This window comes from Ziziphus jujuba, chromosome 7 (assembly GCF_031755915.1).
Source record: "Ziziphus jujuba cultivar Dongzao chromosome 7, ASM3175591v1".
Lineage (NCBI taxonomy): Eukaryota > Viridiplantae > Streptophyta > Magnoliopsida > Rosales > Rhamnaceae > Ziziphus > Ziziphus jujuba.
Genome location: NC_083385.1, coordinates 1095056 through 1117569, shown reverse-complemented (window position 1 = coordinate 1117569; position 22514 = coordinate 1095056). Strand labels below are relative to the sequence as shown.

Below are 22514 nucleotides of genomic sequence, written 5' to 3'. Positions count from 1 at the left end.
TTCAAACAGGTAGGCTGATGGGGAACACACAGTCCATCTGGGTCTTTGACCCTTTTGAAATTTGTTCTCCAATTTGGGTTAAAAAGATGAGGGCATTGGTGATTGATGATAGCGATTACTCAGTGGATCTGGGGTTTTGCAAATGACCTTTCCTACTCCACTCATTGAAAATACACTCTCAGTCACTCGTATCATTCTTCTCATCACCGTTTTCAGTTATGGTTCAAGCTAATCGGCTTTTTTTTACATAAGTGGATTCTAAATCTAGAAAGACAAATTTTGACTTGAAACTAGAAATACTACGATGGAATCGCTATTAGTGTTAGGATACCTTTTACCAGAGCTTAAAATGGCATTACATGCAAAATTGTCTCGAATCAACTCTCAGGCATTTTTTTTTTCCTTTTTTTTTTCACAGGGATATTAACTTGATTTCAGGGGGCAGCTTTAGAAAAAATAAATGCATAGAAACTAAATCAACAAAGTAAAAATTGAGAAGTATCAATTTTCATTGTAAAAATTAGAAATAAAAAAATGTTACAAGAGATAAATAAATGAAGCCCAACTGTAGAACGCATGAGCCAAATTTGGGTGGTTAAAAATACTAATTAGCCCTTTTAGCTATCTACAAAAGAATGAAAATATTGAGATAAATCAAAATAAAAACAATATTAAAGGAATTTTATAAAGTATGGGTTAATTCTTCAAAAGAAAAGCCACCAACGCCTGCGAAAATCCCACGTTTCTGGGGCCCGCTGGACCCACTCGATTGCGTGTCAGTGACATTATCGAATCCGTAGAGCCAACAGCCTTTGGTTTGCTTACACCTGCTCAGTTACCAGCAGCAATTGGGGTTCTGGGACTAGGGAGTCCCATGTACGCGAGCCTAGGTGATAGCCTCACCTTTGGACTCGGCCTTGGAGATGGAATTGGACCATAGCTACATAAAGATCCGGGTGCGACACGGGGTGACAGGTTAACATGTTCCAGTGCTCTCGATTGTAGTTCCGTTGGGTAGTCCCGGACACACCCAATACGTGGCCCAGCGCCAGTGGTCCACTTGCAGGACAGTCGCTTGCCCACGTCAAACATTGGCGGTTTGGAGCTGGCGACATCCACTTTCTTATCTTCTTCTTGTGGAACGGTTGTGATCGAAGTATCCTTGGTTGCAGGATCTGGTTGCTTGGATTTAATTGATTCACTGTCAGTGACTTTGAACGAAGGGCAGTCATCGTCAACCGCACATCTCTGTGAAATAAAAATTGGAACGTCAACTATTTGTGCAACTTAGTAATTTATTAAGTAGTAGACAAAAATTCGAACAAATCTTTTTTAAGATTGGTCTGGTCAAATCCAATTTTCAACGCAATATTTGAATATTTTGAATAAAATAATTAAGTTTGGAAGGAGAATGGATTTTATGATATTTTTTGAGTGAATACCTTGACGTTGGAGAGATCCACATGATTCTCTTCGAGGAAGCTAATAAATTCTCTGAAGTTCTCTTCTGTTGGATGGTAATGTCCACTGTATGGCCAAATAGCCTGACATAATAATATTCGAAAATTAATTTTATGACATATATATATATATAAATATAAATATTTTAAAGTATAGTTTTATAGCAAAATGGGTTTAATTAATTTGTGTAAACTAATTAAACTGAAGTGCATGGCTTTAAATATGGAATAGTAAATATGTGTACCTCAAGAAGGCCATCATGGGCGACAAGTCTTCCAGCTGCAGTGGTGGCCCCACCAGATAGAAAACTTGAATGCTGAAATGCACCTTTTTTCTTCTGACCCACATACAAAGCCCTTGTTGTGCTCAGCACGAATATCCATTTTGAACCTTCTACTGTGCTCACGGCCATTCCGCTTTGCCTGAATATTAGCTTCCCATTTTCCACTATTACTTCATATGCCTCCCTTTCTTTCTGAAAAATACAACAAAAGACAAAGTTAGTAATTTGCATGTTTATCTTGTTTAATTTGTTATATGGTTTTGGCGTTTTGTACATTATACTATAATTTGATGAATGAGATTGTTGACCATAATATATATATATATATATATAATATATACATATATGGTTTGGAACTTACAGGTCCAAGGTATTTGATAAATTGGCGCTGTAGAACACTTCTTGGGCATTTCTCTAGATTTATCTCTTTGCCATCTCCAACATCCAGCCTTCATTTTTTTTCACAAACAAAAGTCCATTTTTAATTAATTTCCTAAGCAAGGAATGCTAAACAGAATGTAAAACAACAGTCGTAATGATTTGTTACTTACCAATAGAAGAAAGGTTGGGTGCTTTCACTTTCAAACCAGATATCATAATAGAGGTGCAGATTGTGCCCATATCGATGGCGTGGATCAATCTGTAGAAATCAGAAACAAATAAAAGAAAACAGCAAATCCACGTCAGAACAGTGGCAAATTTGGATCAAGAATTGAGGAAAATTAAGCATTAGAAAATCGATATTGGAGAAACTGCTTACCGCTTCAAGCCAATGTTGCAGTGCTAGTTTTTGTGCCTTGTCATCCTTAGACAGACCCTTTCCCACCTAATAATTAAACACAATTGCCATTATCAGTTCCTGAAACGAACCTTCAATATAAAAGGAAAAGAGAGCAAACTCAGAATGCATGGTTTGTTGGGAAGTACCTTTGCTGCTCTTGTTCTTGCCCTTGCCCATCTTGAAACGGCGGTTTCCTGCTTATCTCCATTAAAGAATGACACAGAACTCCGCTTGAGAGCTGCAAAGTCTAATGCCTTCCACCTGCATTATACCACAAACAACCAATTATTAATTGATTGAATCAAAACCAATCCAAAAGTGATTAATAACATATATTATATATATTAGATATACTAACCAAAGCTCCTCAACCACCACGGCACAATCAGCAAGGTTTCTTCTTGTTCGGTAACTTTTATACACTTTTTGAAGCTTAACCGCAGCAGCGTCGAGCTCGCTGACCGGTCTTGGAGAAAAAAGAATGGCTGGTTCAGGCAGAGAAAGCGAAGGTATTGGTTTATGCTTCAATACAGAGTTCTCCCTAGAAACATTGGCATCCGAGCCCAATTTGTTGTTGATGACCACTTCTTGAAGTACAAGGTCCTTGAATGAAAGATTTTGTTCGAGCTTTACATTTTGGGGCTTGTGATCCTTCAAGCGGCTTGAATTTTTAGTCTTATTGGTCTTGTGATCAGACCCATTGATGTTTGGGCTGAGGGTCATGATTTCTGATTCTGCAGCTGTTCTCTTAAAGCTATGCGTCCTCAATGTTGCGCTTCCATCTTTGGAATTGAAACTCAGATTGTATGCCAAACCAAAGAATCTATGTTTTACAATTTCTTCCCAAGCCGAGTAAAGTAAGGATAGCGATAACCCCATATAAATATTATTGATTTGCTTATGCAGACCACCAAACAATTTTCCCCTTTCAGTTCCTAAAAAGGGAATCAATCCTGCAAATTGCAAAATATGAACGTTTAGAAAGAGATACCGATTAAAACCATATATAGAGAGACAATCGATGTGAATATCTCCAATAGCTATTGATAAATAGAGGGAAAAAAACAAAAGGGATGGAAAATTTTTATCTTACCCACTCTTGGGTTTTCAGAATTGTCTATGTTCCAAGTCTATTCAAAGAAAATTTTTAAACTAGCTAGCTTCCACAAGTTGCAAGATGAGTAGTCTGACTAGTTTCCTGGGTTAAACTATCTATATATATACCTCATAAGAAAAGAAAAAAAACAAAATAGCTTTTTTAAGACCTTCAAAGACGTGTCAAAGAACTGGAAAATTACAAGGAAATTGAAAAAATAAAAACAGAGAAAAGCCCTTTGAATTCTCGTACAAACCGATCATAAAACTTTTGAATTGGAAGAAGGGTTGGTTTGGTTCTATGTGATTCAAAGTTTTTTAAGTTTTTTTTTTTTTTTTTTCCAGGTCCAAAAGCACGAGATGTTTGATGAATTCAAAAGCTTGAAAATTAATATTTGCCCTCTGAACGGTGTGGACATACCCCTATAAAGGTTGTGTTCTTATCCACCATCTCCACCCTATAAGCATGAGAAAACATGGGCTGAAATAGAAAGTGAGAGAAATGGCCGGTCAAAGAAAGTAAGCCTTAGCAGGTTCCATGAAAAAACACCAACTTGCTTTTAACTCTTAACAAACTGGGATATTTTTTTCTATTTCTGTGTGTGTGAGTGTAGTTTAATTTAATTCTTAGTAGTCAACAACTTATAAGGTCATGACTCATCACGCGCTCTCTTTCTGTCCTGATGTTTTTTGCAAGGTTTTTTTTTTTTTTTGTCTTTTCTGGTTTGCTCCTATTCATGTTTCTGCGTTCAATTTGTTGTTGTCATGTACTTTTATCGAACATCTACGTCCACATCTTCACGCTTCAGTTGTAAAGTTACTGTCATGCCCTTCTCTTCATTTTCCACGGGGAATGAATCTTATTTAATATATTATTTTATTTTACACTTTTTTTTTTTTTTATAAATTCTTTTATTTACACTCTAAAGACCTCCCAAACGATTAAAGATATGGGAAAACAATCAAACATGTTATTTGTGGGGACTAGACAATGTTTTTTACATTGCGGATCCCGTGAACATAATAATTTCAATTGGATCTCTCTCTCTCTCTCTCTCTCTCAACTTGAACTGCACTGTAGGTTGCAGAAAATGAGGAGAAGTGTTTCACTGTGCTAAACAAAAAATATGGGTCAAAATCAACGTAGATTGGTCAATAGTCAAGGCCTTCAACCGGGACTAGTTTGCTTGCTTCATTTGGCTTGTCAAGTTTAGAATATTTTCCTCCCTATTGCTTATATGAGCCGTGCTAGATGGTTCATTTGCTAAAACATTGACTAATTTAATTCGAACAATTGCAAAATAATATAATATAATATATATAGCTTATTAGTACAATGCACTTTAATATGTCATAGAATAATCTTACTAGCATATAGTTAGATAAGGGATTTATTTTTTACTTGTTTATTTTATGACAATTTTTTAAGCAGGTATCTATTAGATTGGAAATGCTATGTAAATAAATCGAGGGAGAGAGAGAGAGAGAAAGAGTAGAAAGAAGAATGGACAAATAAAAAGCTGACGGGAGTGGAGCATGGGCATTTATGTAAAATCAGAAACGGTTGTGGCGTTGAAAAGGCAGCACTGTCCCACTTCCCGGTTTCGGCTGTCAAGGTAGTTGACCGTGGGGAGTTCTGGCGTGTACCTCCTTAGTTCCCGCTTTTGTCAATGTTATTACAGTGGTTTCGTTCTTGATACGCGCTTTTCTTTATTCTGTTTTAATATTCCAAAATTAAATTCCGACTCAACAACCTAAATTTCTATTTGCAAATTGCAACGCAATTTCTCATAAAATTTTTGCTTTCTTTCATTCTGTATCAATATTATTCACTATTTGTATATTTATATATATATATATATATATAAAGAATTTAGCAGCTAAACCATTGTTATCCCACCCAATTCCATATTTATTTCTCTTACTTTTCAATATAAATTAAGAGCTGAAACAAAATTAGAAAAAGGCCACAGAGTGGTCGTGTTGTTGGGGCATTTCCTCCATTAAAGAATGGCATGCCTTGAATATTCTATTGACACATTTTTTTTTCTAATATTCAAAGGTCATATTTTAAAAAAGTCATTTGATTTGAAAAGAAAATAGAATAATCAAGTTTTGAAACTTTTTTTTTTTTTTTGGGTAAAAAGTTTTGAAACTACTTTTTGTCTCAAAATTTTCCAGTTTGTATGACATTTTTTTTTTTTTTTCCCACGAAACAAAAGCACAACTATGATAAAAAATCTTGAATATACATGAATAGAAATATCAGATATGGCCTGTTCTGCCCATTATTGCCACACCTACTAGTTATTTATGTTATCCGTATAATCATTAAATTGTGGTAGATAGCCAAAAAGACCCCACTTGTTTATATGTCTAGCTACTCACCCATCTATTAAAATACTATGTACACGTACATTTTTGGATCATGCAGCATTATTTGCTCACTCAATAGAGAGAAAAAAAAAAATACAAAAAGAGATTTGCCAGCTTCAAATATGACAGATGTCACAAAGACGGTGATTTTATTCCAAGTTTTCTGAGAAAATTGATAAATTCAGTTTAGAAAGGCCCAAAATTTCATTTTTATTAAGGATATCACGGAAAAGTATATGTATTTTCCTTTGATCCTATTTTCTTTTCTGGAAGTTTGGTAGCGTTAGGTGGATGACGAACCAAACGGACCAATTTACACAGAAAATGCAAAGATGAAAAAAAAAAAAAGAAAAAAAAGAAAAAAAAATCGCAGCTAGCCAAGAAGATAATGTTGGTTGACGAGACGCCCATTTTTTTGTTTGTTCATTTAGCCGCCTTGCTCTAGAGTTTTCAAACAATATTGTTGAAGTTTTGGTATTAATTTTTTTAATTATTTGTATAAGCTCATGCAAGTTTTACGTTCCAAGATATATATGTATATATTATTTTTTTATTTAACGTCAACATTCATAAATCATCCTAATGTATTCATTTTTGGCGGTGAAGTGTGTCGCTACCATGTTCAATGCTTTGGCCGTTTACATTCATATCTAATCAATCAAATAATGTTATATATAACTATCAATTTCCAACAACTATTTTTTTCTTTTTTCTTTTTTTTTTAACAATTGCAAAAACTCTTTTAAGAGTTTTGAAATTGTCTTCCATTTTACTTCTTTTCGGGTTGGGTATTATTTTATTTTATACTCGACCTAATAGTGGGCCTCGATGTAAACATACGATATGGGTATGCCGAACTGCCAACAGAATTTTAAGTACTGGATTCATTCGGCCCATTGTATAAACTTTAACTGTTCCCTACCACCAACTCAACCCGTTCTTTCGGCCGTTGTCATGTTTCTCGAGTCTTGTATTTGACTCAAATTTTACAGGACAGCTTTCTTTTGGACGATAAGTTGTATAGGGGCAATGGGTACCATTAATTGGTTGGTTCACAAACCATGTAAGACCTTGAAATTCTTTTGGAGAATGAATAATAGGAGACCTAAAGGAATCATAATAAAAACGCTCAGGCGTGAACATGCAGTGATGAGTCCTTGCATGAAGAATTTATTAATCATTCCTTCAAAATGATTAAATAATATATTACTCAAGTGGTATAAATGTTAGAATGAAAAATGCTTTTTTTTTTTCTTTTTTTTTTTAAATAAAATGAAATATGTTACTGAAAATGTATTAATCATAAGAAAATAATAACTTCTATTTTTTTGCTTACTAAAAAGAATATACATTGCAGTTGGGCTAATTTTATTTAAAAAAAAAAAAAAAAGAGTATCTTGATTTAAAACTTCAAAAAAAAAAAAAAAAAAGGAACCTTTAGAACAACGTTGTTGATGGGATTCGCCGCCAGACATATATTGGATGGGGCCAAATGCTGCTTCGTCCAATTTGGCAGAATCACCGACCAAACCCAATCGGACACGACGCTTTGCCTTTTTTTCTATTCTTTTCATTCTCTCTCTCTCTCTCTCTCTTCTATACGAACGCCTGCCAACTGATCGCCCTTCCAATTCAAACTCCCATCACCATCGCATCCATGGCGGATTCTAAACCCCAATTCCATTCAGGTATGAATATATATATATATATATATATATATATATATATATTTTTATCGCTTAATCAGTCTAGAGTCCGTTGTGCTTAATTTAGTCTAGTTTGGATATGTATTATTTACATGATCTCCTTTTAAGGAATTAGATTAATTTTGGTGGCCGGTTTGCCTTTATCGGACTGAAAATGAAGATTTTGAATCGGATTAGAAGTTGGTTATTCGGTATTGGGTTTCCATTCCATGCGTTTGTTTTTATTCTGCTTTTCATTTTCTTAGCAATCGAAGAAAAGCATTTGCATTTTCGTATTAGGTTTTACTACAGGCCGTTCTTTAAATACATTGTCTTTGAAATTGAAAGTTTTAAATGCATGAGGATGAATTATTTAGGTTGTGGTTTTATCCTCTGAAAAATAGGAATTTATTTGGAAAAATCATGTAAATCTATATTTATAAAACGATTTTTAGATGGAGAAGTAAAAGCACCCAATTTGTCTGGAACAAAAGAGGAAGAGAATCACAGGGAAACCCATGGAAGGCGCAAGGACATTGATGAGAACACCACATTAGATGCTGTTAGAGCTCCAAACGTGTTTGAGAGAGCAAAGGAAGAGGTTGAGGCTATAATTCAAACTATTCATCCCAGGAAAGAGTCTCCAATAAGGTTCTAATTGCTTGCCTTCCTTATGATCAAAATTAGACTTTTGTTGCTTCCTTATCATCAAAACAATTCTCATTGTTTTGTGATGATAATGTAATAGCAGAGATGAAGCTCGAAAGGAGGATGGAAAACAGGACAAACTGAATTCTCCGTCAGGTATAAGTTCTATGAAATGTTATGTTTATGTGAAAATTTGAGTTCATTTCATCGCATATATATATATATATATATAGGCAAAAACCATGAGGGAAATCTTTAAATAATTGGATTACTGCGTTCATTTTGTTTGGAAACAATTTGAACAGTAATGGCTTGGTCTGCTTGGATTGTGATTAATTGGTTTATTTGTGTGCTAGCCTTCATTTTACTCTTGTTCACACTATCATTCGCATTTCGTACTTGGAGGAATTGTAATTTGTGTTTAATTGCTTTTCCTGAGATAAAAAGGATTTATATGTCTGTGTTTCAAAAGCGTTTAAGTATATACGTTATTGCTAGTTGCTCTTGGCATTCTTTGCTTATTCTTATCCATTGGCTGTATGTGCAAGGTGATGCTTTCTTTATGGAAGGTCTAAAGCTCAAACTAGCATCCCTAATACCCTTCCTTTGTTTTTACAGAAAATGATGCCAAGACACCCAAATTTTTGGATAAAGCCAAGGATAAGATCCAAAAAATTATGAAACATGAGAAATCTTCACCTCGTCATCATAAAGAAACCCATGGAATGAGCAATGACATCGATGAAAATACCCCAGTCGATGAGGTTAAAGGTCCAAGTGTTTTTGAAAGAGCAAAAGAAGAAATTGAGGCGGTCTTAGAAACAATACATCCAAAGAAAGAAGAGACAGATTCTGCTCCTCCAGAAAAGAGGGAGGGTGGATTCAGGGCAACTATTGGAAAAGGGTTGGAAAAGGTGTGCTCTCCTCGGAGTAGTCAAAGAAATTAGATGTGAATTTTGGTTGAAGATGATTGATCAAGTGGTCTATTTTGAATGATACAGGTACTATCACTGAGAAAATGTTTGTGTTGTTTTGGAAACCTTCCATTTGATAACCAGTCGTAGATTGAACCATCTCTATTCTTTACATTGTACTCTTGCTAAAAAAGGGATCACAGTTTAACATTTTTTCTGGAACAAGGAATTGTGTAATATATTTCAGATTGAAGATTTAATTGGTTGGTACCATGGCGATGGTTTTGGCCCAAAACAAATATAATTCAAGATACAACTCCAAAATATCAATTTGGGAATTCGCTTTCTTTTGTATTTATTTATTTGTGAAACAAAGACAAATAGAGACTGCGGTTAAAAAATGGAAGTGGTTGGGTTATGTTTTATCATCAAAAAGCTTTTATATTATAAGAAGTCTTTCTAGTTGAAGGCGGCTAAAATGCTTAGCCTTTGGTGAGGCAGAGGCAGAGGACGGGACGGTGGTGATGACGAATCACTCAACGACTAATAAATTAAACTATCCAATACTGATTACTGTCACACGCAAGCGGCTTAAAATTACCGTTTCCAACTGTGTGCTGTACAGTCGAGTCCATAGTACTTATGCTGTTCCCCACTCCCATCCTTTGGTATTTAATGCATACTCTTGAACCTGACCGCATCCAGGCCGTTGAATGTCCCAAACAGACAGAATAGGAAACTGGGTTGTTTCAGGCATTTTGTTCAGAGTATGAAGATCCTAAAATGATTCATTAGTGGCAGATCCCAATGTTGTGTACGGACGGCTTATGAGAAAATATCCAGTCTTTAGACTTTTGGGTCCTTGGCTTTCCGTTATCCTACTTACGTCAGCAGCTGCTGCTGCTGCTGATGAGTCTCTTTCTCTTTCTCTTTCTCTTTCCCTGTGTCGGCCACTGAAAGCGAGATTCTGTATACAACGGGTCATTATAGAGTAGAATCGAGAATCTAGCTTGACAACCTCTCTCTCTCTCTCTCTCTCTATCTTCATATCTGTCTCCCAATCGCTTCTAATGGATACCAGGAAGACCGGGTTCTCCGACTCCAACGACATCGTAAGCAATAGCAGTAGCATATGTTGCGTAGGCCAGACGTCGTCGCCGTCTGAGCCTTTCTCGCTTCCTAGTAGTAATAGTGATGTCTCCGCTCTCAGTCGTCTTTCAGATAACTTGGAGTCGATGTTCGTCGGGTCAAACGACTTTGACTTCTTCGCCGACGCCAAGCTCGTGGTGAGCACCGGCCAGGAGGTTGCGGTCCACCGCTGCGTTCTCTCAGCGAGAAGTCCTTTCTTCAGGAATGCCTTCTCTGGCTCCAGAGACGGGGAGGCTCGGTTCCAATTGAAGGAATTGGCTAAGGACTACGACGTCGGGTTCGAGGCTGTGGTTGCGGTTTTACATTATCTGTATAGCGGGAAGGTGAGGTCGTTTCCGGAAGGGGTTTGTGTTTGCGTCGACGAAGATTGCACGCATATGGCGTGTCGTCCTACTGTGGATTTCATGGTGGAGGTCCTTTATGCTTCCTTCACGTTTCAAGTCTTTGAATTGGTGGCTCTTTATCAGGTGTGGAATATTATGCCTCAATGTTTATTAATCTTCTGAGACTATTTCTGGTTTTGTTCCCCTATTTTATGGTTTAAATTGCTAAAGTTGCTGGTTAAGAGTGACAAAATTGCTTGTTTTTTGGGATTTCCAATCAATTAGTATGTTTTAAAATGTGCCATTTATTTTGGAAATTGCCAATAGGTGTTGTTTGCTTTGCTTTGCTTTGCAGAGTCGCCTTTCAGAAATCCTTGACAAAATTGCAATTGATGACATGTTGGTAGTTCTGTCTGTTGTAAATATGTGTGGGAAAGCATGTGAGAGACTGCTTGGGCGGTGCATTGAGATCATTGTTAAATCTGATGTCGATGTTGTTACTTTTGATAGAGCCTTGCCCCATGACATTGTCAAACAAATCATGGATTCGCGCTTCAATCTCGGTTTCAACAATTCTGAAAGCCACAGCTTTCCGGAGAAACATATAAAGAGAATCCATAGAGCTCTAGATTCAGACGATGTTGAATTGGTCAGAATGTTGCTCAAAGAGGCTCATACTAGTCTTGATGATGCCTATGCACTCCATTATGCAGTGGCATACTGCGATGCAAAGACCACGACGGAGTTGCTTGATCTTGGACTTGCCGATGTTAATTGTAGAAATCTGAGGGGTTACACTGTTTTGCATGTTGCGGCATTGCGTAGAGAGCCTAAGATTATAGTCTCCCTTTTGACAAAGGGAGCTCGACCATCAGATCTTACATTGGATGGTAGAAAAGCACTTCAGATCACAAAGCGTCTTACAAGGGCTGCAGATTACTTCAAGTCTAAGGAAGGGGGGAAAACCTCTCATAATAACAAGTTATGCATAGAGATATTAGAGCAAGCTGAAAGAAGGGATCCGTTGGTAGGAGAAGCATCTCTTTCTCTTGCTACGGCTGGTGATGATCTGCGGATGAAACTGTTGTACCTTGAAAATAGAGGTAGTTTTCCTATTTATATATTAGCTCTGGACTATCTCTTTCCTTACCATGTAGATTGCAGCGTATATAAGTTACTTATTCAGGTGTTATTTTTATCTTCATTTTCTTCTGTCAAGGTCTTTCCTCTTTTTGAGTCTATAATTGTCAAGTGGATAACAAGATAAGGTTTTCGACTTTAAAACAAATGTATATTGTATTGCCTTGTTTTTTTCTTTTCTTTTTTTTTTTTTTTTTTTTTTTTTTTTCTAGGTAACCTCTGCTGCAACTCATTAGTCCATTGTTTCTAGGAAAGTGATGATGTGAAATAAATGATTTAACATGACATATCTGCCTCTTTTTTACTTTGTTATATCCTGGTGCATATAACATTGCTAGCCTAACATTTTACTTGACATCTTTGTTGTTGTTCATCTTCATACCATGGCAACATAATTACGTGATATTGTATGTGCAACTTTTATTTTGAAACTTTTGCAACCCTCTTGCTTCCTTATTTGCTGTATTTTATTTCGTTTGAGAAGAAATTGTGTGATAGTAGTTCTAATAGTAGGGAAGATATTAAACCAATGTCCTACATAGCTCATTGTACTTTGTGCTATCCTCTAATGAATCTTCTATTTATTGATGTTTATGGTCAGTTGGATTGGCAAAACTTCTATTCCCCATGGAAGCCAAGGTTGTAATGGATATTGCTCAAATTGATGGCACCTCTGAGTTCCCCTTAATCGCGATCAACTCAAGGACTTTGACTGGCACCCAGAGGACTACTGTAGACTTAAATGAGGCTCCTTTCAAGATTCAAGAGGAGCATCTGATCAGGCTGAGAGCGCTCTCTAGAACTGGTAATGATGCGTCAAAGTTACATACTAACACCTACTTGATAAATTTTGTTCTCTTCTTTGCAAGCCAAAATCTCTGTTTCAATTGGTCTATACCCAAAAAAAAAAAAAAAAAAAAAAACTGGGATTTATGAAGCTAGTAAAAGGAAATAGGCAGAGAGCTCATAACAAATAAACAAACTGGGATTGTTTAATCAAAACTCTTAAGAGGGTATTCGTACTTACTAATGACAAGCTGAGTGTCTTCCTTTTAATTGTGAGCAGTGGAACTTGGGAAACGGTTCTTTCCTCGTTGCTCAGAAGTATTGAATACGATCATGGATGCTGATGATTTATCGCAGTTGGCATACCTTGGGAATGACACTCCCGAAGAACGTCTTGTAAAGAAACAGAGGTACATGGAACTCCAAGAAGATCTAAATAAGGCGTTCAAGGAGGACAAAGAGGAATTTGACCGCTCTGCAATATCATCTTCTTCATCTTCCACATCAGTAGGAGTGGTGAAGCCTAATGGTAAGCTCACCCTCAACTAGTAGAAAAACTCAAAAATATAAGATGCAAAAAATGTATTGATTGGTGTTGTATCATATCCATTTTTGTCTTTTTAAGGTGTTGTATCATATCCACTTTATTCCCATCTTTTCTTTAATTTGTGCTGATAATTTTTGTTCCTCCGTGTTTCGGGCTGATAGTCTGCAAACAAACAGCCAATTGTAGATTAATGTTGGGTGTCCTAGACTCGCACATTCATGACATCTTTTTGATATTCATTTTTCTAATGAACACCATTTGAAATTCTGACACATATTTTGCTAAAAACCAAAATGAAGATCTCCGATTTGTATTTTATTTTATTTTATTTATTTATTTTTCATGAAACCTAAAGCATCAAGTTTTTAATTGATCTTATAATCAAAGCCATATAAATCCATGAACTTTATTTGTCAAAAACTCCCATAAGAAAACAAAAAGTATAATTACAGTATATATATGAAACAATATTTAGAGTATTATAATTTATGACTAACAGTGAGAATCACTGTTAGTTTTAAATGGCTATCACCATCAGTTTCCTGTACTAGGGTTCTAAGATTTAAAAAAAATAAAATAAAATTACATAATTAAACGCTTGCCAATTAACCTATTTTTAAGGTGTTATAAGTTTTAACCTTTTCTAGATCTCCTCTTTCAAACATGATATGGAATTATTCAACAGAAAGTACCTACCATATGAGCTATAGACTTGTCCAGTCCAATTAAAAATGGCCAATTCATTAAGATTTTTAACACATCAATTTTAAACATCCACATAATCAAACCTAAAGTTGGTAAATTTTATTAACAAATTAATTTCTTAATATTAGCTTATTAACATATTCATTTTCCTTATAATATATTAATATTAATCAATATATAATAAAGAAACAATCACATTAACGACAAACTAAAAAAAAAAAATTAAAAGCAAATATATATAAATTATATTTTATAAAAAAAAATTATGTTTTGCATATGAAAAATGTATGTTTCTTTTTATATATATATATATATATATAATACCTAAACTTTTTGTATGATATAGAATTCCTATGCGAACTTAATTTTATTATGCATAGGCATGTAATGTACAAAATACATATGTATACCATTTTCAATTTTGCAAAATTATATATATATATATACCATCAATCTCTCCAGCATTTTAATAAATTTTCTATCAAAAACTCACTTATCTAGAGATGGCAATGGGGTGGATCAAGGCTGGGACTGAGGCGACATCCCTCGTACCCGGTTTTTTAAACCGGGGCTGGATGGGGATTTGCCAGTCAGGAAATGGGGCAGGCTTAACATTCTTCATAAAAAATAATAATAATAAAAAATTAATACTAATAATTAAAAAAAAAAAAAAAACCTGGCTTTGCAGAGAACATAATTTACCTTGCACATATTTGAGGGCATAGATTGCAGGTAAACTCAAATCATTATAAGGGAAGATTCTAATCCTCTCTTGTCCATCGACAAAGCTTTGGTTTTTGTGCATGTTAAAATGGAACAAAGATCTGGAAAATATATCATTGAATTGTATACTATAAATCTAACTCTATTAGAAACCATAATACAAAATTAACTTCTAGTGTTGTGAGCATAATCAGCTCCTAACATCATGACATATATATGGAGAAACAGTGCAGATATGTGAAAAGCATCCAAAAAACGTAAATCATGATGTTCCAAGCAAGATTGTTCTGATTGTCTTTAACAAGAAAACTGTTTTGCAGTGCCAAGTATCCCGAGGTCGCACCTTTAGTCAGCAGTTCACCAAATCAACAAGACAAGTACAGTAGTACGAGTTGATCACAACCAAATGACCATAACCCTTGTTTAATTTGTAGTGATATAATTTATTTTCCGAGTTTCCTTTCTCGGTGGTTCTCATCTCACTAATATTGAAGTAGTCAGCGTAAAGAAGAGGTCAATTGTAGATTAATGTAGTAGGGTGGGTGGGGTCAATTGTATGGTTTCCTAATCTGGTTTCACAATGCCTACTGCAATTTCAAATTAATGCCAGAAGGGTCTAGACATGTCTCAAGAGTGAAAAAGCCTTTTTCTAAACTAATAACATCTCCATTTGCTTCGTTGGGCGACAAAACCTCATCCAAGGCACACTCTTAGTCACATCTTAAAGCTTTGCCCCCGGCGACTTGCTAATCACATTACTAGAATGGTGGATTATGTGTCGTCAAACACGTGACTTGACTTTGACCACACATGTCTTTTTTATTTTTTTTTGTTAAACTGACTCCTAATCATGCCTTAAAATGATTAGGGACACATAACATCATATGTTTTGTTGAGATGTTAGGAAGCCCACCATTTCTTCTTTTTTTTTTTTTTTTTTTTTTCTTGTGTTGTCACGGAGGTGTAATTTCAACTAGGATCTAACAAGGAAGACTTGATGGTAGTACTGGTTACCCCACAAAGGCTCAAAACAGCTACGCCTCCCCCACCACATAAAGAGGAAGAGAACTTATTATTAAACCAATAAATTCTTCTTAATTATCCTTCTGATTTAGTAAAAAGCGGGAAAAAAAAGAAAAAAAAAGAAAAAGAAATGAAAGAAACAAATTCGTACGTGAAAAAAGAGGCTTGCCTCTTTCTTTTATGAACATTCCATCCAGATCAAGTTAGAAAGCAGATTGAAAGGATAGACAGCACGGAGTTCAGAGAGCATGAAAACCATCCCCCACATGGAAGCAAGTGAGAAGGTTCATCATCTGAGATACTTATACAAACAAAGCAGAGGCAGTCTCTGTAACCGGTTAGGAACTCCGTAACGTATTTTGGAAACATTTTACATATTTTATTACGAAGTTATTTTTAACAAAATACTTCATTGAAGCAAAAGATATCAAAACATTAGGTGGATGGAAACTAAGAAAGGCCAAGTCTAAGCACCTAAAGTGCAGCTGTAAAATTCTTGTTTATAATCTAAAAGGAGAGAGAGACACAAAACATATATTCATGCTACTAACAAGTGTTTGCACTTGCGACTGCAAAAGGGTGAAGTTTTACAATCTAAAGAGACTAAACAAAGCAAGAGCAAAAAAGAAACGAAGAAAGTGCCAAGTCAGCTGGATATTAACATATTATAGACAGTTAAAACAACTCGCATCGCCCAATCTGGGTTAAGGAATTCTAGCTTCAATGAAAACCTTCAATCCATTGCTCTTCATCCCTAGCTTTAATTGGGACCTATATCACAAAATGGTTAAGATTTGGAATGGTGAAAATTAAAGCAGAAGACAAGAATAAGAACCGATTATGTAGATGTACCTACGGAGTCTTTTAAGGCGTTGACCAGACACAATCGGTTTGCTCGACCAGGCTACCAAAATATCCACCCCAATCGCGTGGCTTTGCAATCAAATCCTCCAGTTCATGGTAGAATACAGAGTCATTCACAGCTGATTCTTCATCAAAAATGGAATAATCCCCCAGAAGGTTCTCTGACATAACATTATAAACAGAGGACATATCCGGACCATTACCTGTTCCACGCATCTCCTTGGCCTTTTGATCCTGGATACAACTACATGATTCATTATCCATAAGAACTGAGAAAACCGTTTCCGTTGGGTTGGTGAAAATGGGCTCTGCAAAGTTTTGAGTGCCAACAGACTGCTTTGGCAGCTTTTCTTCATGAAATTTCTTCTTGTTACTGACACTCTGAGTGGTTTCAATGCCCTCAGCTAAGCTTTCAGGATATGGGTTTGAAAGCAACCTTCTTCTCTTGCTGATTTCAACCCCATCAAGCTCTTTCTTTTGAATCCTTTTCTGGATTAGTTGATGAATAAAGGTGGGGTTTTTAGCTGTTTTGATGAGGAACAAGAACATCTGATGTTGCTTACACTCTGCACACCTAATCCGCTCTTCCACAGCACTTATTTGACTGTGTGAATCCTCTTGTAGTTGTTTCAATTTCAGGATTTCTATTTTCAAAGTGTTGTGATCTTGGTTCAGAGTCTCAACTTCACTTTCCAATCCATCTTTTCCTGAATCAACACAGGCTATTGCTCCTCCTTGCTGCTTGCTGTATCTACTTCTTCTCTTTATATTCTTCAACAAGTGCTTCTTCCCTCTTCGAAACCCTTCATTTGCAAACTCCCATCGATCCGGATCAACTTTCTTAAATCCCTGATGAGTGGCATAAAAGGAACTAAAATCCAATTTTGTTATAGCAAGGAAAGCAAGAAAACCATGTGGAAAGGGATTATAAAAAAAAAAAAAAAAAAAAAAAGAACGAAGTTTAAAGCATAAACAATCAAACGAAGAAAAACCAATAGCCAATTCAAATAAAAAGAAAAATCATAAGTAACAAATTCTCCACAGCACGCAAATTATATGTAGGAAAATGCTTATGTATAAAACAACCACAAGAAGCACTATTAAATAGAAAATATGCCTAGAAGATAGGAAGAAAAGAAGTTTGGGAAAAAAGTTACTGACATAAGTATTGAGTTGGCGTATGAAGCTGGAGAAATTGCAGTGCTTGAAGTATTTGGGAAGAAGATGTTTGGAGAATTCATGGGAGTCCCAGACAATGAAGCTATCACGACCTTGATTCCACGACACGATCGGATCGGTTTCCCGGTCGTCCACCATTTGGAAGGTCTTGTTCAGGAAAGGAGGTGGACCAACCTCATGCAAACCCTCGATGGGTTTTGGCAACACCAGCGATGAGGACGAAGAACACGAGCCACTGCCAGAACCAACATCTGGTTCACCCAAGCGATCGACATGATCATCAACAAGCTCTACTGTTTCTTCTTTGATTTGGACCACAGCCTCTTCTGCTGCTTTTTCTTCAGTGGGTGAAGACGAGGAAGACGACCCAACGCCATCACCACAATTCAATTTCACCACCATCTTTTCTTCCTCTTTTTCCTCCTCCACTGAAACTACCACCTCTTTGGGTCTCTCATTTTCCTTTTTCCTTGCTTTCTCCATTTCCTTGATGGGTTCTGGCAACTGAATCGGCGACAATGGCGAGCAACACGCACCACCGTCTCCGCCTCCAGAACCACCGGCAAAGCCAGAGGCGTCACGCACCGCTGCCATTTTATTTTTTATTTTTTTATTTTGTGTGTTTTCAATTACTCAAAATTAGGATTCAGAAACTGCTAGGTAAACGAATGGGAAAGTCTCACAAAATTGGCACTTTACTATTTTAGTGTGCTGGGTGGGAGACTGGAGTCAATGTTATATATATATATATATATATATGAACTCGAAAACAGAGAGAGCCTTGCAGCAAGGAGCAGAGGATTATTGGAATTTTTTTTTTTTTTTTTTTTTGGGAAAAAATTTGCTTAATTTGGGGGCTTTTTTTTTTACGAGCGAGACAGACGCTATGAGTGTTTGTCCATATTGAAATGGATGTGATTCGCCACGTGTCTCTGCTTTAGAAGCTTTTTCCATTTGTGTCAATTACGTGGACGATTGGTTTTTGCCATTTATGTCAATTACTTGGATGATTGGACCCCATTTCTTTTCAACCATTTGCAATTTCATTTTAGGTCCTCTAAGTTTACAGAAACTTCCGAATGACCCCACTCTTTATTTTTGCAATCCCCTTGTAGAGGCCTTCAATTGCCAATTTCTTTTTTCTTGCATATATAAATAATATATATATATATATATGTAGTATATATATATATATATTTTCTAAATTTGCTTATTAGATTTGGTAAAATTTTATACGATAATATAATATAAATTTATATAATAATTTATAAATTTATATTGATAATATCGTATCAGATTCATATTAGTATTACTCCATTAGATTCAATGAATTAACAAATTTTAACAGATGAAACATGATAAATATAATAAATTTATTAAAAAAAATATTTTAATAATTATATAAGTTTTATAATATTAAAATTATTTAATTTATTGTTAAATATATATTTATTATTTATTTTTTAGTTTAATTTTTAAAAAATTTAAAAATAAATAAAAAAATTTATAATTTTTTTTAAAAAATTATTATTTTATTATTTTAAAATTAAAAAAATTTAAATTTTTAAATTTATATTTATTATTAATAGATTAACAAATTATACAATAATTTACCAAATAAATTCAAATTTATCTATTTTTATATAAATATTTAATAAATTATATTTGAATTAATTTAATTACAATACAATCATGATTTAATACCACACACGACACGTTACCAAACTATTGCTTATTTTGGGTGTTTTTGTAGAAGGGAGACAGACACTATGCGTGTTTGTCCATATATAAATCGATGTGATTCGCCACGTGTCTCTGCATTCACAGCTTTTTCCATTTGTGTGAATTACTTGGATGATTGGACCCCAGTTCCTTCCAACCGTTGGTAATTTCATTTTAGGTCCTCTAAGTTTCCAGAAACTTCGGAATGACCCCACTCTTTGTTTTTGTTAGCCTTCCGTGGAGGGCTTCAATTGCCAGTTGGTTTGTTTTGCCGCTTTCACAAGAAAAAAGATAAAAGGTGTTTTTTTTTTTTTTTTTTTTTGGGTTTTTTCCAGCTACTGCACCCACCCAAGTGGCATAATTTGAGATTTATCCAGCCATTTCCCACTAGGACCCACTGTTTCAATCTCAATGTTAAAATGACGGTGAAATCGAGACCCTTGGATTATTCTATCTGTCTATGATTACCTTAGCAGCCAGTCCTGATCACCTGCACTCTTTTACATAGTTTCATTCGGTTCTTCAGCTGCCCGAATTTTGGAAAGCTGCTCACTGCAATACACGTTTCTCATTTTACAAGCTTTGCATGTTTTTTTAATGTTTTGTATGAATAAGTTTCAGAGGTTACTACCAATAAAAATATCAAAATTTAAAGATAACACACCATTCGTTCTATAAAAATAAAATACCAGACTGTAATATATAAAATGGAAAACAATTAATGGATGAAGACTTGAAATGGAAAAGAAGGGAAAAGAAAAAAAAAAAATTATAATATCCTTCTTTTAAGTGTTTGAAAAAATATGTTTGCTGACAAATTTATAAAATATGAAAAAATAATAATAAAAAAAAAGAAGATGATGAGTTCTACAATTGTTTTATTTCGAACATCAATTTTAAGGTGAATTTTTTTATCTATTTTATTTTTCCCTCTTTTGAGAGACAAAAAATATAACATATATATTTTGAAATTTGAAAGCATAAGATATATATAGCACGAAAATTTGAAAGCAGTGACAAATGCCACGAAAATAGAGGTATGCAAAGAAGAAAAAACAAAATTCTCTATGGAGGGAGTGCACAGAGGAGTATAATACGAGCAGAAAGACAAGCAGACAGAATATAAATTGTCGTGTATATAGATGAATATCTAACACGTAACTTCAAGTTTTGATTTTATCTCTAGCCGCCATTCATGAACTCCCAGGCTGTTGGATCGCCTCGTGACAATTTGACTGGTCAAGATGATGCGGTTATCATTCTAACTGAGGTTCTCAGTGTGTCGGTCCATCAACTGCATGCACGCCATGTGGCATCTCCAGCTCATCAGAGTCCGGTGGCCTGTTTTCATATTCTATTAGAACAAAAGCAAAAATGAAGAAAAGGGATTAAACTGCCTTTGCAATTGGTTAATTTACCACGTGTAATTCACATTTGTAGCTGCGACACGTGGCATTCTCAGATCTTGACAATTTTCCCTTCGGAAGCGGCAGGGCTCGTTTATTTTCACGGGGAAGAAGAATCAAGCTTACGGTGGAACTTATGCAATTTACTTTTCTGTTTATTTCAGTAATATATATATATATATATATATATATATGTAAAGAATTATATGCTTCAAAATTTTGATTCCAGAAGCTATAATTTTTTTGTTTCATGCTTGACGTGGTCATTGGTGTAGCACGATTAACATAAGCAATCGGGAAAAAGAAAACGATTCTTTATTACAATATACAATATATAAAAAATTAAAAAATAAAGAAAAACACTCAAAATTAAGTTTCCATATATGAAACGGCAAGCACTTGCAGAGTTTAAGCTGCTGTGACTGTGAGAGAAGACCAACCGACAAGCATTAAAAGATTAGACGCATCATTGTATGTGGGACAGTGGGCAGTGGGGTTGAGCAGCAGGCGTACAAGTGGCAGTGAGCAGTGAGGCACCGAACCGAACCAGACATGTCTGGTCTAGGTGTGGGTTGGGGTTGGATATGGTGACGTGGCATGGGCTTTTTCCTACATGGATAAAATACGTCAAGGGGAGGCGTGGCATCGGCTCTACCTCTCAAAGTCTCTCTTAACACTGAAAAAAGGGTATGAAATTAAAATTGAACTGAAATGACACCATCAGCAAATTCAGCATTTTGCAGAACAGCACTTATCTATTAGGAATAATTGCCTCCATAAACCATCAAAAAGAAAATTATAAAAATAAATAATGTACGCCTGTATTATACGAGTATGTGGTGCAGGTCTCACTTCCCAAGGCTGTCTTGTGCAGCTCCAATCTACAATTGATATAATCAACCGAAAGGACAATTGGACACCATTCTACCAGTCTATCTCTACAACTACCATTGAAATCTGGCCACCCTTACTATTAATGCACAGCTCCAAATCCAGACTCTCTTTGATAAACATTATTTTGAATTCTATGTTCTCATCAATAGGGAGTGGGACATGTGGTAGGTGCCACCTTGTTAATTGGAAAATTTAGAAAAAAAAAAAAATGGAAAAACTAGTAAAGATTTCCAAAAATGGATCCTCTCTTCCACTAATTTTTACCTAAATTTTAATTAATCCAATGCACCGTCAAGATTCCCACCCCACATTTTAAGTTAAAAGACCATATGTTATCAATTAAAGCTTTAGATGAAAAGAGTATTCACATCTCTTATACATGGTACTTGTTTTTGTTCCCTTAATTGTGAATTTTGCAAAATTATTATGTTGGTAGAATAATACTCTATAGCTATAACTTACAACTTAGACCTGAAATCTCTGTGCATGCACATGAATGCTTAGTGTCACGGTCCTACATTTTATGCAGCGGAAATAGACCGTGCGGCGCCATGACTCTCTAGTCATGGCCAGCCTTTTCACTATCCGAGTTCATATATCGACCCATCTGATACCAATTGTATGCTCATGAGGTTCCCATAGTCATCATGGCTCATGTCGCTCAGCAAGCTAGCCCGATGGCCTCACGCCCACTCGGTAGCTTGTTATCAATCTTGTGCCACGATCTAGCCAGCAACCCATCTCTCCACTCGGGCCTTGGTCCATGCACATCTCGAATAGCATCCGACCCTAGGGCATGCACACCAGCAT

At 35.5% G+C, this 22514-nt stretch overlaps 4 protein-coding genes and 1 long non-coding RNA gene across 7 annotated transcripts; 2 read left to right on the top strand and 3 right to left on the bottom strand.

Annotated features, from left to right (window-relative positions):
* Nucleotides 1-491: 491 nt before the first annotated feature.
* LOC107424139 (IQ domain-containing protein IQM1) lies at nucleotides 492-4033 on the bottom strand. Its single transcript, XM_016033878.4, has 9 exons — nucleotides 3619-4033; nucleotides 2884-3478; nucleotides 2672-2786; nucleotides 2505-2570; nucleotides 2296-2384; nucleotides 2106-2193; nucleotides 1706-1936; nucleotides 1443-1544; nucleotides 492-1248 (listed from the first exon to the last, which is right to left on the bottom strand). The coding sequence occupies exons 2-9, from the start codon at nucleotides 3402-3404 to the stop codon at nucleotides 832-834; spliced, it is 1629 nt and encodes a 542-aa protein (XP_015889364.1). The 5' UTR covers nucleotides 3405-3478; nucleotides 3619-4033; the 3' UTR covers nucleotides 492-831.
* Nucleotides 4034-7407: 3374 nt separating this feature from the next.
* On the top strand, nucleotides 7408-9503 carry LOC107424047 (uncharacterized). Of its 2 annotated transcripts, none has more exons than XM_048479630.2 (4): nucleotides 7408-7684; nucleotides 8137-8332; nucleotides 8430-8485; nucleotides 8948-9503. In XM_048479630.2, the coding sequence occupies exons 1-4, from the start codon at nucleotides 7489-7491 to the stop codon at nucleotides 9274-9276; spliced, it is 777 nt and encodes a 258-aa protein (XP_048335587.2). In that variant the 5' UTR covers nucleotides 7408-7488; the 3' UTR covers nucleotides 9277-9503. The 2 variants fall into 2 exon arrangements, with proteins under 2 accessions (XP_048335587.2, XP_048335588.2); XM_048479631.2 differs by having other exon boundaries at nucleotides 7417-7684; nucleotides 8433-8485.
* Nucleotides 9504-9686: 183 nt separating this feature from the next.
* Nucleotides 9687-13333, top strand: LOC107424132 (BTB/POZ domain and ankyrin repeat-containing protein NPR1). Its single transcript, XM_016033867.4, has 4 exons — nucleotides 9687-10859; nucleotides 11071-11818; nucleotides 12457-12660; nucleotides 12922-13333. The coding sequence occupies exons 1-4, from the start codon at nucleotides 10314-10316 to the stop codon at nucleotides 13188-13190; spliced, it is 1767 nt and encodes a 588-aa protein (XP_015889353.1). The 5' UTR covers nucleotides 9687-10313; the 3' UTR covers nucleotides 13191-13333.
* Nucleotides 13210-15784, bottom strand: LOC125423883 (uncharacterized). Its single transcript, XR_007242634.2, has 3 exons — nucleotides 14596-15784; nucleotides 14387-14509; nucleotides 13210-13350 (listed from the first exon to the last, which is right to left on the bottom strand). It is a non-coding gene; the product is annotated as an uncharacterized LOC125423883 (long non-coding RNA).
* Nucleotides 15785-15994: 210 nt separating this feature from the next.
* On the bottom strand, nucleotides 15995-18483 carry LOC107424074 (heat shock factor protein HSF30). 2 transcript variants are annotated; one of them, XM_016033767.4, is made up of 3 exons: nucleotides 17665-18483; nucleotides 16496-17352; nucleotides 15995-16410 (listed from the first exon to the last, which is right to left on the bottom strand). In XM_016033767.4, the coding sequence occupies exons 1-2, from the start codon at nucleotides 18274-18276 to the stop codon at nucleotides 16504-16506; spliced, it is 1461 nt and encodes a 486-aa protein (XP_015889253.3). In that variant the 5' UTR covers nucleotides 18277-18483; the 3' UTR covers nucleotides 15995-16410; nucleotides 16496-16503. The 2 variants fall into 2 exon arrangements, with proteins under 2 accessions (XP_015889253.3, XP_015889252.3); XM_016033766.4 differs by having other exon boundaries at nucleotides 16492-17352; nucleotides 17665-18480.
* Nucleotides 18484-22514: the final 4031 nt, after the last annotated feature.

Coding starts and splice junctions, on each gene's coding strand:
- LOC107424139 (XM_016033878.4), bottom strand. CDS start 3,404: ATGGGGTTATCGCTATCCTTACTTTACTCGGCTTGGGAAGAAATTGTA. Junction 2,571..2,671: donor CAAGAACAAGAGCAGCAAAG/GTACTTCCCAAC, acceptor TTTAATTATTAG/GTGGGAAAGGGTCTGTCTAA. Junction 1,545..1,705: donor CCCATGATGGCCTTCTTGAG/GTACACATATTT, acceptor TTATTATGTCAG/GCTATTTGGCCATACAGTGG.
- LOC107424047 (XM_048479630.2), top strand. CDS start 7,489: ATGCTGCTTCGTCCAATTTGGCAGAATCACCGACCAAACCCAATCGGA. Junction 7,685..8,136: donor TAAACCCCAATTCCATTCAG/GTATGAATATAT, acceptor AACGATTTTTAG/ATGGAGAAGTAAAAGCACCC. Junction 8,486..8,947: donor CAAACTGAATTCTCCGTCAG/GTATAAGTTCTA, acceptor TTGTTTTTACAG/AAAATGATGCCAAGACACCC.
- LOC107424132 (XM_016033867.4), top strand. CDS start 10,314: ATGGATACCAGGAAGACCGGGTTCTCCGACTCCAACGACATCGTAAGC. Junction 10,860..11,070: donor AATTGGTGGCTCTTTATCAG/GTGTGGAATATT, acceptor TTTGCTTTGCAG/AGTCGCCTTTCAGAAATCCT. Junction 11,819..12,456: donor GTTGTACCTTGAAAATAGAG/GTAGTTTTCCTA, acceptor GTTTATGGTCAG/TTGGATTGGCAAAACTTCTA.
- LOC107424074 (XM_016033767.4), bottom strand. CDS start 18,276: ATGGCAGCGGTGCGTGACGCCTCTGGCTTTGCCGGTGGTTCTGGAGGC. Junction 17,353..17,664: donor TACGCCAACTCAATACTTAT/GTCAGTAACTTT, acceptor GCCACTCATCAG/GGATTTAAGAAAGTTGATCC.